Here is a 14,199-nt window from a genome sequence, read left to right on the forward strand (position 1 = left end):
GTAGTTTCTGGGTTTAACTAAATTAATAGTTTTGTATCACAAAAGTTTTTATGCTGTGCACTCTCTCCAGGACATTACTAATGGTTTTTCATTTAAAAGGAGAGTAATAAGATAAAGAGAATAAAAGGGAGGAGTTAAGAGAGGGAAAAGGATAGCAATTCACAGTTTGAATAACAAGTTTCCCATGGTTGATAATTTCATTGAAAACTCGAGTCATCTAACTATTGGAGAAATGCATATCAATCTTATTCATTAACAGGAGTTTTGAAGAACAAAAGAAATGCAATTTCTTTGATATAATGTTGACTATTTCTTCCATGACACACCTAAGGAAGAACACATATATTCAGCTTTCAGTTTTGTCGATTTTTTTCTTTTCCTCTGAGAATAATGATGGAATTGAGTTTTCACTTTTATTTGTTTTGAATCTTCCTTTTAAAATTATTTCCAGAGAAATTAAAACTAATAGATGAAAATAGCTAAAATTTGGGGAAAATATGACCATTTTAGTAAATTCTCTTTTAGAAGACAAATTTGTTTATGTCTGTTTATTTTTGTACATATATTTAAGTTCAGAGGTCTACTAGTTATTTAATTTAACTTAGCTGGTTTAAACTGTAAGCTTGTTTTATCATAATATCCTAATCATAATATAATATAATTGAATATATAATATATGAAATCATAATATTTTATCATAATAACAACCCTGTGAGTTTGCACAGAAGTATTTTCACTGTAACAGTTACAATGATAGGTAGTGTAATTTTGTGTATTTTCACAATGTATTGTGAAGAATTGTATATGCATTGCTACACATATTCACAACTTCCTTTTCAAAGGAATTGGGGCTTTATATTTTATTGGAGACTTCCGATGGTGTAAAATAATTCACAATTATGCAAAGTTACAGAAGTTAAGAAATACTGAATATGTATTTCTGTGTATTGTGAGTATTCTGTGATACTCACAAGTTTCAAGAGTGCACTCTTTGATAAAGCTTTCTTAGACTTGGTAATTCATGTTTGCTATGATCCTTCTCCTTTGAGAGTAGAGTCATCATTCTTGATCATAATTTGCTTCACTTTAATAGAAGAAGCCTGTACATATATGCTACTTTTTTGGATTTCTGCTAATTACTTTTTGAACCCAAGAGATTTTGCTGTTGATTCCTTTTGCAAGCCAAGTCATAGATAATTTCAATGGGTACTCTCTCACTATATATTTTCCATAGATACAGTTCTGAAATATGGTGACTTCAGACTGCCTGACGCTTCTTCTGTTAGTCACAGGAAAGAGAGAACCACTTTATCTATGAATTAAAGTAGATCATGTAGTAATGACCCCCATGAAGACCCATGCTAGACCATTGAGTAGCTGGACTGCACTCCATGGAAAGGACACGTGCTGAAGTACAGAACAGCGTGAGAAGTCACCCTCCTTAAAGAGGAAATGTGTGACAGAAAATGCTTCTCATGGAAGGTATCCCTGCCCATGGCAGGGGTGTTAGGACTAGGAGATCTTTAAGGTCTTTTCATACAACTGGCCCCAGCCCGTCAGTCTAGCCTGCCTGGATGACTCTGTAGAGCTTTCTACCCTCCAGCATATCAACACATCTTCCCAGCTTGTTGTTGTCTGTGAACTGACTAAAGGGGGCACTTGAAGTTTTTTTTTTTTTGGTTGGGGAAAGATGCTGGGAATACAAGAGGAGACAAGAAAAAACAAAGGAGGAGGATATTCTTAACACAGGCTATAAAAGGAGCTTAAAGGCGAGTATGAAAAATTAGGTATGAGGAAAGTCAGAAATACAAGGAATCTTGGGTGGAATAATACAGACGGGGGACTATTGTGCCTTTATGAAATTGGTCATGTGCATAAACTTCCACTTATGATGAAAACATTTTAATATTTATTTAAAACATTAAAAAATTTCTGAACTTAACTGCTGAGTTTTTGCATTTTTCTGTCTACTTCTGTTTTAAAAGCACTCTGACCACAGTGCTATTTTTAGACATTTAAATGGCAATCTAATAAGGCTAATTTTGCAGTCACAATGATTAATGTTCTGTATAAAATAACTTATATTAGGTGAAGAGATTAATGCATGCATCAAGGTTAACCTGTCCCAGAATATTTAAGATAAGTTAAAAGGAAGGAAAAAAAGATTGAAACATCAGCAAAAAATGCAGTGCCCTAAATAAAATCTTTGTAAGTGGGTAAACATTAAAAGAATTGTTAACGACAGAACAGGTAAAATGTATATTGACATTATTTATATTATGGCAGACCATATGTGGAAAAAAAGGCTATACACGCACATTTAAAAACCGTATATTTAACCAAGGACAACAAGATGCTTTGAAAACATGCAAATCCAGCAGCATGCAGAAGTAAATATTCTTAAGATTTAGACATTCACAAGTTATTTTAAATGTGTGTGTTAGTGTGTTAGTGTTTCAGTCATTAAATTAACAGCGGTTTTGGAAAACAAATGTAAATGTGTTGGGATGATACTTTGTTATTTTAAAGATTTCTGCTATGCAAACTATTAACTGTGTACCGGAATTGGTTTCTGGGACTGAGCTTGGTCAGGACTATTTTCCAGACAGTTTCCAGCTGCATCACAAACAATAGAAAGGCAGGAACAACTTTCTATATTTGGGTAGTACAAGAGAAACAACAAGCAGCCGGTTCCTTGCTCCTGCCTTTTCTGTTTAGTTAGTGCAGTTCTAAGATGCAGAAATCCTGTAAATGACTGCTATTATCTTGAGTTGTTTTTCTAAGTTAAAAATAGTGCTTTTTCATTAAGGTAATTATTTTCTTTAGATCTCTGATTATCTGTACTCTAAATATATTATCTTGACTTTAAATATATTGATTTTACCACACCATTTTCCCATTAAAATAATTCCCTGTGATATATGATGAATTATTTTGTATTATATTTTCTTATTGGTTATCTTATAAACAGCAACATTTTAATATTCATAAGTGTGTGGAAAATGCCATAGAAAGCATTAAAACTACAAAAAAAAATTAGTTCTTTGTCTCTCCTCTCAGGTGTTGCCTGCTCTAGAGTGATATTGCACTGATCCCTATCATTCTCATTCTAATATGAGAAGCTTGTGCCTGAACACATATGCCTGCCTGAAAATGACTTATGATGGATGAGGAAAATTGTGCTATGGCTGGGAAAATATTGTCCCTATTTTCTGCAACAGACAGATTGTGTGCTTGAAGAAATCAAGCTGTCTCTGAAGAAAGCATTTCATCTTTATAATCAGAATGGAGTGTGTTCAGTTTGCTCAAGGCTTATTGAGCAAGTAAGTAGTAGCAGACCACATATTCAGCTTCTCTCTCATTTATTCCAGCCACTCTATTTACATATAGCAAAAATGCTTTCAGAAATGGGCTTCAGACTTAATTTGGAAGAATGTCTCTGTCATACATGGAATTGTTTTATGCCTAGTATAATTTCTGAGGTTTAAAGTTAACAAAGTGAAAGAAATGTTTTTTTTTGTAAAAACTTATATCATTGAACTTCAGAGAAAACCCCAAATTATTTTGAGTGTATAATATCTTAACCCTGATAATTGTGATGGTCATGCCATTTTAATAGTTTATATGTTATTTTAATATGTCTACAGCATAGTAATATTTGAATTATTTTCACATTTCCCTTTTAGACTTTTAGACACTTAAATTTCCTTTACAAAACTTTTTAAACATTGAAAGTCCTAAAAGAAGAAATAGGAATTTGGAAAACTAAGTGTTTCTTGAACTTGGCATCTCCAACATACACTTAGTTGCCCAAATTCCTGTTTCAACTTGAATCTGATTTTTATCAATAGCATTTTAGTGATTTCAATCCAAATTTCATCTGTTACTCCTTTTTCTCTGTATCTTCATTTCTGTAAAACACATGGTTATGTATGGCTATGGTTAGTAATCTTTCTTTCTTACATGACCGAATGACAATTTTCAGGCTATTGTAGAACTAAGATCTGCCATTATTCTTTTGTAGCTGTTCTGTTTCATAAACACAGAAGTCCCTTTTATTTCTTGTGCTGTCTGACCTAATATGGAAAAAGAAATTGCCACCCTGCTGTATGATCCAACATGAGCTGTTTAGTGTGCAACATCACACTTGCATCGTGGGCCCATACCTAAGTGTTCACTGGAAACCTAGATAACCTCTGCCTCATAATTTGTTTATGTAGTTGAGGTTGTAAATAATGGGTAAGAATTATCTTATGAACACTTCTAGAATGCAAAGACTTTTGCTGAAAAAAATTGAAATCTATTTCTAAAACATTTTTCTTAATGCGCAAATACAGTTTAAATGTAGGGTGAATCACAGAGTGGTGGGGGTTAGACAGGACCTCTGGAGATCATCTAGTCTAACACCACTGCTAAAAAACAATCAGCTAGAACAGGTTGTCTTGAATCAAATCGAGGTGGATTTTGAATGTCTCCAGAGAAGGAGCTTCCACAGCCTCTCTAGGCAACCTGTTTTAGTGCTCTTGCTTCTAGAGGTCTGGTATCCCTGAGGCCTGCCTTTAGCAGTAAAAACTGAAAAAGGCGTTCGTTATCTCCTCCTTCTCTGTGTCCTTTGTCACCAGAACACCTACATCATTCCACATCAGACCCAAATTTTCCCTAATCTTCCTTTTACTACCAATGTCCTTGAAATCCTTTTCCAGATTTAACTCCAAACAGACCTCAGTCTTCCTTGTCACATTCCTGTACACTCTAAAAATGAAATCTGTATGTTTAAGACAGTTACACAAAACGATCTTTTTTTGAGATAGTGAATACAATTTCTGTTGGTTTTTTGAAGTAAAATGTACCTCTTACACCTCTTAGTGTAAATGTCTATTTTATCAATATCACCTTCAATGGATACCAAGCTGACCAGTATCTTGGTAAAAACTCTACTATGCATATTTTTTTGTTGTTGTCTAAGGTTCCATGTAATCATCTTATCTTCCTAGCCTTGGTAATGGCACAGAGTTTACTAAAGTTTTACAAGCTTGTACTTTATATATTTTTGATGACTTTTTAGAAATTTGAATCATGTAAGGACAAACAAGGTTAGTAATCTGTATATCAATACTGGGTAGTTTCTTGTTTCTATATTTTAGGGCCTTTCAATAAAGGGAAAGCAATGTTATTCCCCTACTGGACATGTACTTAAATCTTAGCATCTTGCATTTCTATGTTGAATAAGAAATAGGTTTTATTCTCTAGTAGACTGGTGCTTAACCCATTTAAATCTACATTTTCTGTTGCCAGACAGTGACATTTGCTACCACTTTTTTTAAAGGTCATAGGTAAGTATGTTTGAATGGACTTGATTGCATAATTCTTCTCTTGTATAAAATTTTCTAGACTTAAACTGTGTAGGGAATATTTCAATGTGCTTTAAATAAGTGATTCAGCAACTATAGCAACGCTATTCATATCTAGTAAAGACTTCTGTGTGATCAGATCTGTATTTTGAAAATTCAGTACATACTTTATTCCTTCCCTCTTCTTAAAATTCTTTACTTTTTTCAAGGTCAAGTAGCCATAATTAAAATATCACTGAAAAGAACTACCTTAATGTCATTAACGGCTCAAGGAGCAATTTCTTCTATTTTTCTATATAGTTATCTGTGAATATGCTAGTTGGAGTTCATGTTTTTTTATTTTCAGATTTGAGTCAAATTATCAGAAAAGTTTCATGGAACATTCTAATTTACAGCATTTAACTTAATCTTTTAAAAAGTATCTCCTTTATCAAGAGTTATTTCCTGTATCTGTTAATTTACCAGCAAGTTTTTTAGCAGATTTCCTTGTGTGAAGCTCACATCTTTGAAAAGGAATTCAGCATAGAGACTTTTTTGGGTAGACTGCAGTAACTTCCATAATTTTCAATAAAACAATCTGAACTTTATTTTTATCTGTTGGATAAAGTTTTATTTGGATTAGTAGACAGGTTATGGATTCTACATATATTTGTTGTTCTTGCTATCACATTCTATATTGTTGAAGACATCAGAGAATTTCTTTATGGGATTCCATAGCATTTGCAATAATCACCTTTTTTAACTAGCTGGCTGTGCAGGTTTTTCCTATAATCACAGTATTCATTGTTATTTCTTAGGGTTACTGACAGGAATATCTGGGGAAAAATGCTAGTAATTTAACTGCAAAATATCCTGAATCTGTATTAGGTAATTGTACATGCTTGTGCTAGCTGTTAGTTAAGGGCTTCTATATTCTTAATGGAATATTAAAAACTAGGTTCTGTTTGTATCTAGTCTACAAACTGGAATCAGCATGGAATTTTTCGTCAGATTTCTGAGCTATTAACTTAGGCTCTATTCTCTAGCAGTCTTGCGATTGGAAAATAGAAAAAGAGTGAAAAAATATTTTTTAGCTTTTATGCATGGTTTTGCCGACTTAACTGATTATTTTGCCTCAAAGAGATACATATATCTATATTAGCCTTGGCATGGCAAGTTTTAACAGCTCTATCAGTTACTTTTATGAATCTGTTTATCATACTTGAACATACACTATATAATTCTTTCAAACAACTCCATCTTTCAAAACTAAGAATGCATTATTCACCTTCAGTCAGAAATATATGGGCATTTATTCCTGTTAAGAATCATTAACCATAACATTTCAGTGTCTCACAATTCAAATATGTAATAACCTTGAAAATTTTTATCAGTGGAATGCAAAATTTATCAGATATGTCCAAAAGAGTTTTAGCAGTGAATGTATCCTCTGATGTTGCTAATTATGTTTTAATACTTGTTTGGTCTTAGTGTTTTTTGCTATTGTATTGTTGTATGTGGTAGAGATAAAAAGAGAAGTATAAAGGTCAGGCTTCACCTCTGGTCCCTAGGAAAATACACAGAAACTTATTTTGAGAAGCAAGAGAAAGTGAAAATTTACTATGCTTGAAACTCTTTGCATATTTGTGATAGGGGTTATCTTTTTTTCCCCCTCGGGACAACAAATCCCCAAAAGAGTCATGTATAAAGCTACAGAAAAATACTATTAAGACACAAGAAGAATATTACTAAGCCACAGTAGCCTTAGCCACTGCTAGTCATCACACCAATGTCTTCTTAAGGAAAATTGTCCAGTGAAATTTTTTGTCAAGACTTAATGAATTGATAATGTATATGCTAACTAAGTGGTGAGTTTATGTGATGACTTTGTGAGAATGTGCTTGCTGCAAAGTTATGACCAAGTTAACGGTCTGCAGTCATTTGAATTTTAAAATGAGAGACCCAAAGACAGGCTTTACTTAGTGCAGGAGAAAAACTGAGATTTAAAGTAAGGGGTTTTCATGCTTTTTCATCTACCAAAATCAACTACTTGGTCAGGTTTTTACTCCTTGATTCTGATATATTTCGCCTACAGTGTGTTTAATTAGCCCTGGACGCACATGATTTCTTTAGGTTTTCTTTTTCTAAGGCTGAGTCTAGGTTTCAGAGGGCTATCACCCTCATGCAAGTTGAATGTAAGAAAATTTGGAATATTCCACTAGAAGATTCACCCATTTAAGCTCTTCTTCATATCTTAATTTTGTATTGTTTTTTATAAAAGCAGGCTGAAGTACATTGCAGATAAGAGATTAGAAGTTGCATATCTGGAGTTTTAAATTAATCTATAAAACTGTGTGGCTTGATTAAACACATGAACTTATAATTAGATTGGTGTTATGATGTCTTCACTACTTAGGCTTTCTTATGAAAAGTTGTTATTTTACTGTACTGGAGAGTGAGCAAAGCAAGTGGTCAATTTTGTTGTTGTTTTTTGGGAGATTCCTTTTTCCTGTTAAATGTCAGAGATTTTTCTTTCTGCATAGTTTCTTTCTGTATTTTAGCTTACAGATTTATCAAAAGTTTCTTTTTAATTTGAACAGGTACAATGTCCTACTCGGGGCAATAAGAGTTGTAGAAATAGGGATCTCAACAAAAGCAGAAAGCTTTCCCTTTCGTCTTTGCATTGATGCAAATTGCAAGCATTCTGGTTTCTGTTCCCAGCTGTCCATCAATCTTCATCACATTCCGGCACACAGAGTGGGTGGTGAGAGTTGAAAGAGTTTCAGATTCAGGACAGCAGTTTTTAATGTTTCTGAGCCTGAAAAAATCACCGTCAAAAACTCAGTTGTCCCATAATCTTACTGTTCATCAATAGTAAAGCAGTAAGAGATTAACAAATTAGTGAAGCAAAAATACAGATATCTAATCTTACCGGTCTTCATCTACCTGTGTCTTTTTTTGTTTTTTCTGTTAGAAGACCCTTAAATCAGACTTTGTGGAATGCCTAGTGGTAGAAATCTTGAATCTGGGACAGAATAACAGCATTTCCCAGAAAATATCACCATTCCTGAAGATACCTGTTTAGTCATTCAGGCAATATCATATACTTTAACACGATGTCTTGGTTTGAAAGACAGGTGTCTTCCAAGGAAGGTGTAAACCTCCCTTGGAATGGAGAATATGACCCCTTGTTCTCCAAACTATTTTAACTTTGAAATTAGGCCCTTTCAGGCCGAGGTTTGGGAGAAGGAGTACCAGTTCTTTACTAGTGTGTGTGTGTGTGTGTGTGTGTGTGTGTGTGAGCAGGCAGACACACAGTGGCAGTGCCGACACAGCAAACGGGAGCAGAGCCCAGCGCAGCTCTGCCCGCTCCTGGGGCGCTTTCCCCGTCGGGGCGGTTCCGCTCGCAGCCGGCAGGGGGCGCTGGTGGCTCCCGGCGGGCCGGGCGGGGCGGTGATTCCCCGCGCCTGCAGGGGGCGCTGTGGCGCGGCTCCCTCACGCCCTCATGGCGGCCGGGCTGGCAAAGGTGGGGCCCAGCGGGAGCAGCAGCTGGAACGTCAGGGTGGGCTCACCTGGGGCAGCAAGCGAGAGGCAGCAGAAACTTCGCAGCTGTAGCTGGAACTGCACGGTGTCACGGCAGGCAGGGGGTGTGGAGCTAGTGTGGCAAGAGCCCGGAGCTGTGTCAGAGGAACTTCAGGGGTGCCTGTAACCTGGCTCCCAAACACAGCCAGGAGAGGCTCCCTTGGAAGGGAAAGGGCTGGGGATCCTGGGGTTTTATCCTGAGGCAGTGGAGCAGATGATGAAAGGACTTTTTTAGTGAGGTAAGTCCCATTTCAGTGGCTGCTCTCACAGGCAAAGGCTCAGCCCGCGGTAGAAGAAGCAGGACCGTGCTGGGCTCCAGCGTAGCAGTGAATTCGTCCCCCCAATCCCACTTAAGAAGCAGCTCTGACTGTCCATCACTAAAGCCGAGAGAGCAAGGGAGCTAGCTAGGAGCTGCTGCCCCAGCCCCCTGTTCCCCAGCCCAATTCTCGAGGTATCTCTGCGCCTCCTGGAGAAGCCCTCAGGTAAGAGAGGAGCCAGCTGCATCGTTCCCGGGGCAGCTTCCTTTCTTTAGTCCCTCTTAAGTATCTGGTTATTGTCTCTTAGCAACAAAATGGGGAAAAAAGTACCCTAACAGAAAGAAAACATAAAGAAAAACCCTGTCTTCCAACACATGGTTTATAATAAATTATCCTGATGCTAACATGACAAAAATTGAGAATGTTAACTGGAAAAAAATTTGCTTCTGTCTAAAATTAGAGATCTCTGTACATCTCTTGTCTCTATTCTGTCACTGACTATGATATTAAACCTTAGCAGTAAGTAGTTGTTTGAGATGTTTTGAGTCACTATGCCTGTGCAAACAATGTTTTTACATTAGGGAAAGAGTAAACCTGTATCTTCTTACTGGGCCTTGTTGTGGATGGGAGGTCACATTTGCTAACTTTGAATCACCCGAGACCTCTCCAATTAACCAGGACTGCTAATCAGTGTTGGGAATTCTCTCAGTAAACACTTCTAACCAGCTACTTCAGTACCTGTGGGTGAATTCCATTTGGCTTGGTGGACCTGTGGGTGACTTAAGTGGTGTAGCAGGTCACTATTTCCCCTTTAATTTTGGGTCCATCATTCCTCATCCCTTCCTTCCAGCTCAGGGGCCTAGGTATCACCACAACAAATGGTCTTTGTAAGACTGTACCTCCTGTCTGGGGAACATCGATATATGTTTATTTGAAAAATTTATTCTAGAGAGCCATACTAGTTTAGTTCCATATTAATAGTTCTTTTCTTTCACTTTATAATAGTTTTCCTTTTGAAATAAATATAAGCTATCCTGAAAACTTAAACTTACTATTATAAAAATGCTAGAATACAGGAGGTACTGGCAACAACATTTTCTTGTTAACAGCTGATTTCAGTATAAGTTACCATATTTGAGCGTAGCCTGTGATAATAGCAATATTATGATTTTGATTGTTAGAAAATTTGTTAGGAGGAATTTTATGCTCAAATATTATAATTGGAAACATAGTTATTTGAAACAGATTACTGGAAAACAATAGTTTCTGGCCAGCTGGTAATATTATGGAAATCTGTCCAGGCTTGATTAGTTCAGTCCTTGTTTTAAGGGAAAATCTCATGGACCATAATATCTTTCAGTAGTGAGAGGGAACAAGAGACATACATATGTGCAGAAGATATGTTTTGACATAAGAAAAACAGCTCTATTTCCTGTCTCTTGTTCAGGCTAAAAAAGAGCCAGTGATTTGTGTCTGTGTATTATCTTCAACAGTGTTGAACACTGTCTTTTATGAACCCTCTATATTCTTACATGCAAAAGAAAGTAAAAACTCCTATGTTGTATAGAAAAATGTGCACATGAAGAATTCTGTACTGACCTTTTGTGTCTTCTTAAAAAAAAAAGTGTATTTATGCCTTTTCCTCAGGTCTGTCTGTATATGAGTTGGTCTATTTGTGAATAATGATGGACAAGTGGACAAAAAAGTAAAATGGACAAAACCTCAGATGCACTTAGGAAAAAAACAGGGTTTGTTTATGTAACCTTTTTTTTTGCTTGTTTATTTTTCAAAAACCAGTGATCACCACATAAAACTGATGGCATGTAGCCGTGAGATCGGTCTGTTAACAGTAAGACAGATGTTTAAGAGATTTTAAAAATTACTAGGAGAACTGTCATATGTTGAAATTTATTTAGTTATTACCTTTCAGTTCATTCATGGTATTAACAAATTTCTGTCTGTTATGAACATTTCTTTGCTATTGTTTTTAGAAAATATGTCAAATTAAAAAGCTGGCTCAACATAGTTTAAATAAAAAGGAACTGTGTTTATCAGCATCTATGCAGAAGTGAGATTATGATTCTGGTAAATAAAAGTATGCTTAAAAAGATTAACATTCTACTTTCAGTCTTCTCAATAAATATGAGACTTGAACAGAAACTTGTAATTCTGAGGAAAGCAAATTGTGTTTTTTTTTTTTTATTTTGAAAATATTTCGTATTAAGCCATTTGAGATGTCAGATTTATTAACAGACTGTGAGCTGTTATGTTCCTATTCAAGGGGATATAAGTATGGTATTTTCATCTATTGTAAGCAAAAAATGGTCAGATAAAATGAACAGAAGATGGATTGCAGATCCATATGCTCATTTTGAAGTTCTTTATCATATACATATAGGAAAGTACACTCTATTAAACTAACCTGCCATCAAAACTGATTTCTTTCTTTGTATATATTTGTTTTCTATAATGCAGTGCAAATTTCAGCCCTATATAACAGAGCACTGATAAATAAAAACAAAGCTTTCTTTTAACCTTTCTTAAGTTTTCACAGCTCATTAACCACTCAATCCAGAATCTTAGAATGATTAAATTTGGAGGGGTCCACTAGAGGCCATCTAGTCCAACCTCCCTGTTAGAGCAGAGTACACTGGAAAATCTTATTGAAGATTTGTCTAGATGTCTTTAAGATATCTCCAGGGAAGGAGACTCCTCAATTTCTTTGGATAGTCTGTTCCAATTCTTGGTGACCCTCAAAGGAAAGAAGCAAAATATCTGAATTCAAATTAATTCAAGAAACTAATAAAATAATTTTTTTCTCTGACTTATGAAAGAAGAAAATAAGGAGGAAGGTGTATATTAGGTCAACCCTTCTTTGAAGGTTAGTTTTGATAAAATATTTACTTAATAGAGTGTAATTAATATTGGGAGACCAAGAAAATGTAGAAGGTGTTAGTTAATTTGTTACGCGCACACACACACACGCACACACGTGCGCGCGTATTACCAGCAAAAAATGAAAAAGCTCCCACCACAAAACCAAAAATGCTAAGAATAGAGTAGCTTACGTACAAAACTGTTTAACAGTGGATATTAAGGCAGTAAGAAGGATGGGACAATCAGAAGCACCAGAGAGCTCATCATTTGGAGGAACCCTTATGGCTTGCAGTCCCTGCTACATGCCAGTAAGATCAACCTAATGTAAACACCACCCAATTCAGTACTATTTTCTTCATTCTGTTAGATGCCTTTGGGACTTAAACATTGATACAGCTTCTTTTTATTTATTTTTACAGTACCAGGAAAAATATTTTGGCCTATGATACATGGTTCATGCCAAGACTTTATTTAGGCTTAGTATGATATGGAACCATTGACACCCTACAATTCCAGAAACCATTCAGAATAATTGGAAAATATGGGGAGAACTTCATATTTACATGCACCAGGGTATAAATACATACACAGAACTTCATCAAAGTGATGAAACCTTTAGCTATGTTTATTTGTATCTAGTCTGTAGAATTAAGCATTTTATTTGAACATCTGCTGATCTATTCTTTCACAGAGTAGGAAAGCAGGTATTAAATATTTTCCTGTCTAGTTCTTTGGGTTTTTCAAATTATCATATTTCCAGAAACTGATGAATTCTTCATCTGATATTTTTATTTCTGTTGGGTTTTTTTATGATATTACTCAGATCTGAGATTGCACTTTTTGTAGAGTTTCTATGGGATCCTCACTCAGGTATGATTTAATTTCTTTAGGTAGTTCTGCATGCACTCTCCTGCATACCCCCTTTTGAGAGTAGTATCCCTTTTCATAATTAACAAAACAAATGAAACAAAGATTTTTCTATTTCAAAGAGTGATTTAAACATGTTAGGGATTATTTCATTAGAACTATTGTTGTGTCATTTCCACATCATTCTTGCTTGTGACTTGCCTTTCTGACTCATAGGATCCTAGTGTTAATAATATCATTCACATGAAATCAATATATAAACTCAAGTCAGGAAACTGCTTGACTGCCTAAGTGTCTGCAAGCTGAGACTAATAAATGAGTCAATTCTAGCACAGTCAGACTTGTATCAATAAGTGCTTCAACCGCACCAGCCTAATACTTACTTTGATCATGTGCTATTACAGCAGTTTTTATTTTTGTATATCTCCTTGAAATTATTGTGCAGAAAAGAGAAAGCCTGAAGAAATTTAAGTAATATAGGCCTTTGCAGATTATAGATCCTACCAAATTATAATTATTCCTCTTGTCCAACTCTGTCTCTTTATAAAAAGGCAGTATTTTATTTTCATATCTACAAAAAGATGTTATTGCCTTGCGATAGGAAGTATTTAAAGTGCTATGCTCATCAGTTTGTATTATAGAAGTTTTAACTTATGTATTATACAAAGGTATTTAGGAAAAAACACCTGCCTGTATGGCCTGAATTCAAGGAAGTATTGAACTTCTCATGAATATAACTTTGCAAAAAGAAAAACCTAATGATAGCAAAAATGGAATTTTTAATTCTAGTTTTTACAAACCATTGCATATTAGTGTTTACAAAGTTAGTGAAATAATGTCTGTGCTCAGGTCAGGAACCTAATGGCTTTCAGAAACACTTTATAATGGAAAGTTCCATGACATACCTCACAGGGCACTGGTTTGGTTTAGCTTTATAGTCTTGCAAAATTTTCTGCTAGCTGAAAGTACGTAGCTGTGAATAACTGCACTTTACGCACATTTTGAACAGACTAAATTGTTTTTAATCTATATGTTAATGTGCTGTCAATGTACTGTGGCGTTTTCTCTTTTATAATGTTACTGATGCAACTGATAACTAAATGTATAATGACTGAAACACAAAAATTATTACTAGAGAAAATTATTCATTACATTTAAAATACAACATGGAAATGAAAATCACAGAACAGTTAGTAGGAGAAAAAATTGCAGAAGGAATGTTTTCCTCTTAATGACAGCAAACGTCATTGATCAGATATAAAAAATCATTTACTATGTATAAAACC

The 14,199-nt window shown here is 35.2% G+C and overlaps 1 protein-coding gene across 23 annotated transcripts in view; it reads left to right on the forward strand.

Annotated features, from left to right (window-relative positions):
- Positions 1-14,199, forward strand: part of LOC111941807 (contactin-associated protein-like 4) — a 207,361-nt gene that overhangs the window by 83,977 nt on the left and 109,185 nt on the right. For 7 of the 23 annotated variants that reach the window (XM_086866891.1, XM_086866904.1, XM_086866905.1 and 4 more), the window contains exon 3: positions 3,061-3,323. The exons of 15 other annotated variants lie outside the window; for them this stretch is intronic. In XM_086866891.1, coding sequence (XP_086723017.1) covers positions 3,168-3,323 — 156 coding nt within the window. In that variant the 5' untranslated portion in view covers positions 3,061-3,167. Of the gene's footprint in view, positions 1-3,060; positions 3,324-8,773; positions 9,395-14,199 lie in introns of those variants that run through there. One more of the 23 variants, XM_086866897.1, reaches the window with a different exon arrangement.

This window comes from Cyanistes caeruleus, chromosome Z (genome assembly GCF_971803275.1).
Source record: "Cyanistes caeruleus chromosome Z, bCyaCae1.hap1.1, whole genome shotgun sequence".
NCBI lineage: Eukaryota > Metazoa > Chordata > Aves > Passeriformes > Paridae > Cyanistes > Cyanistes caeruleus.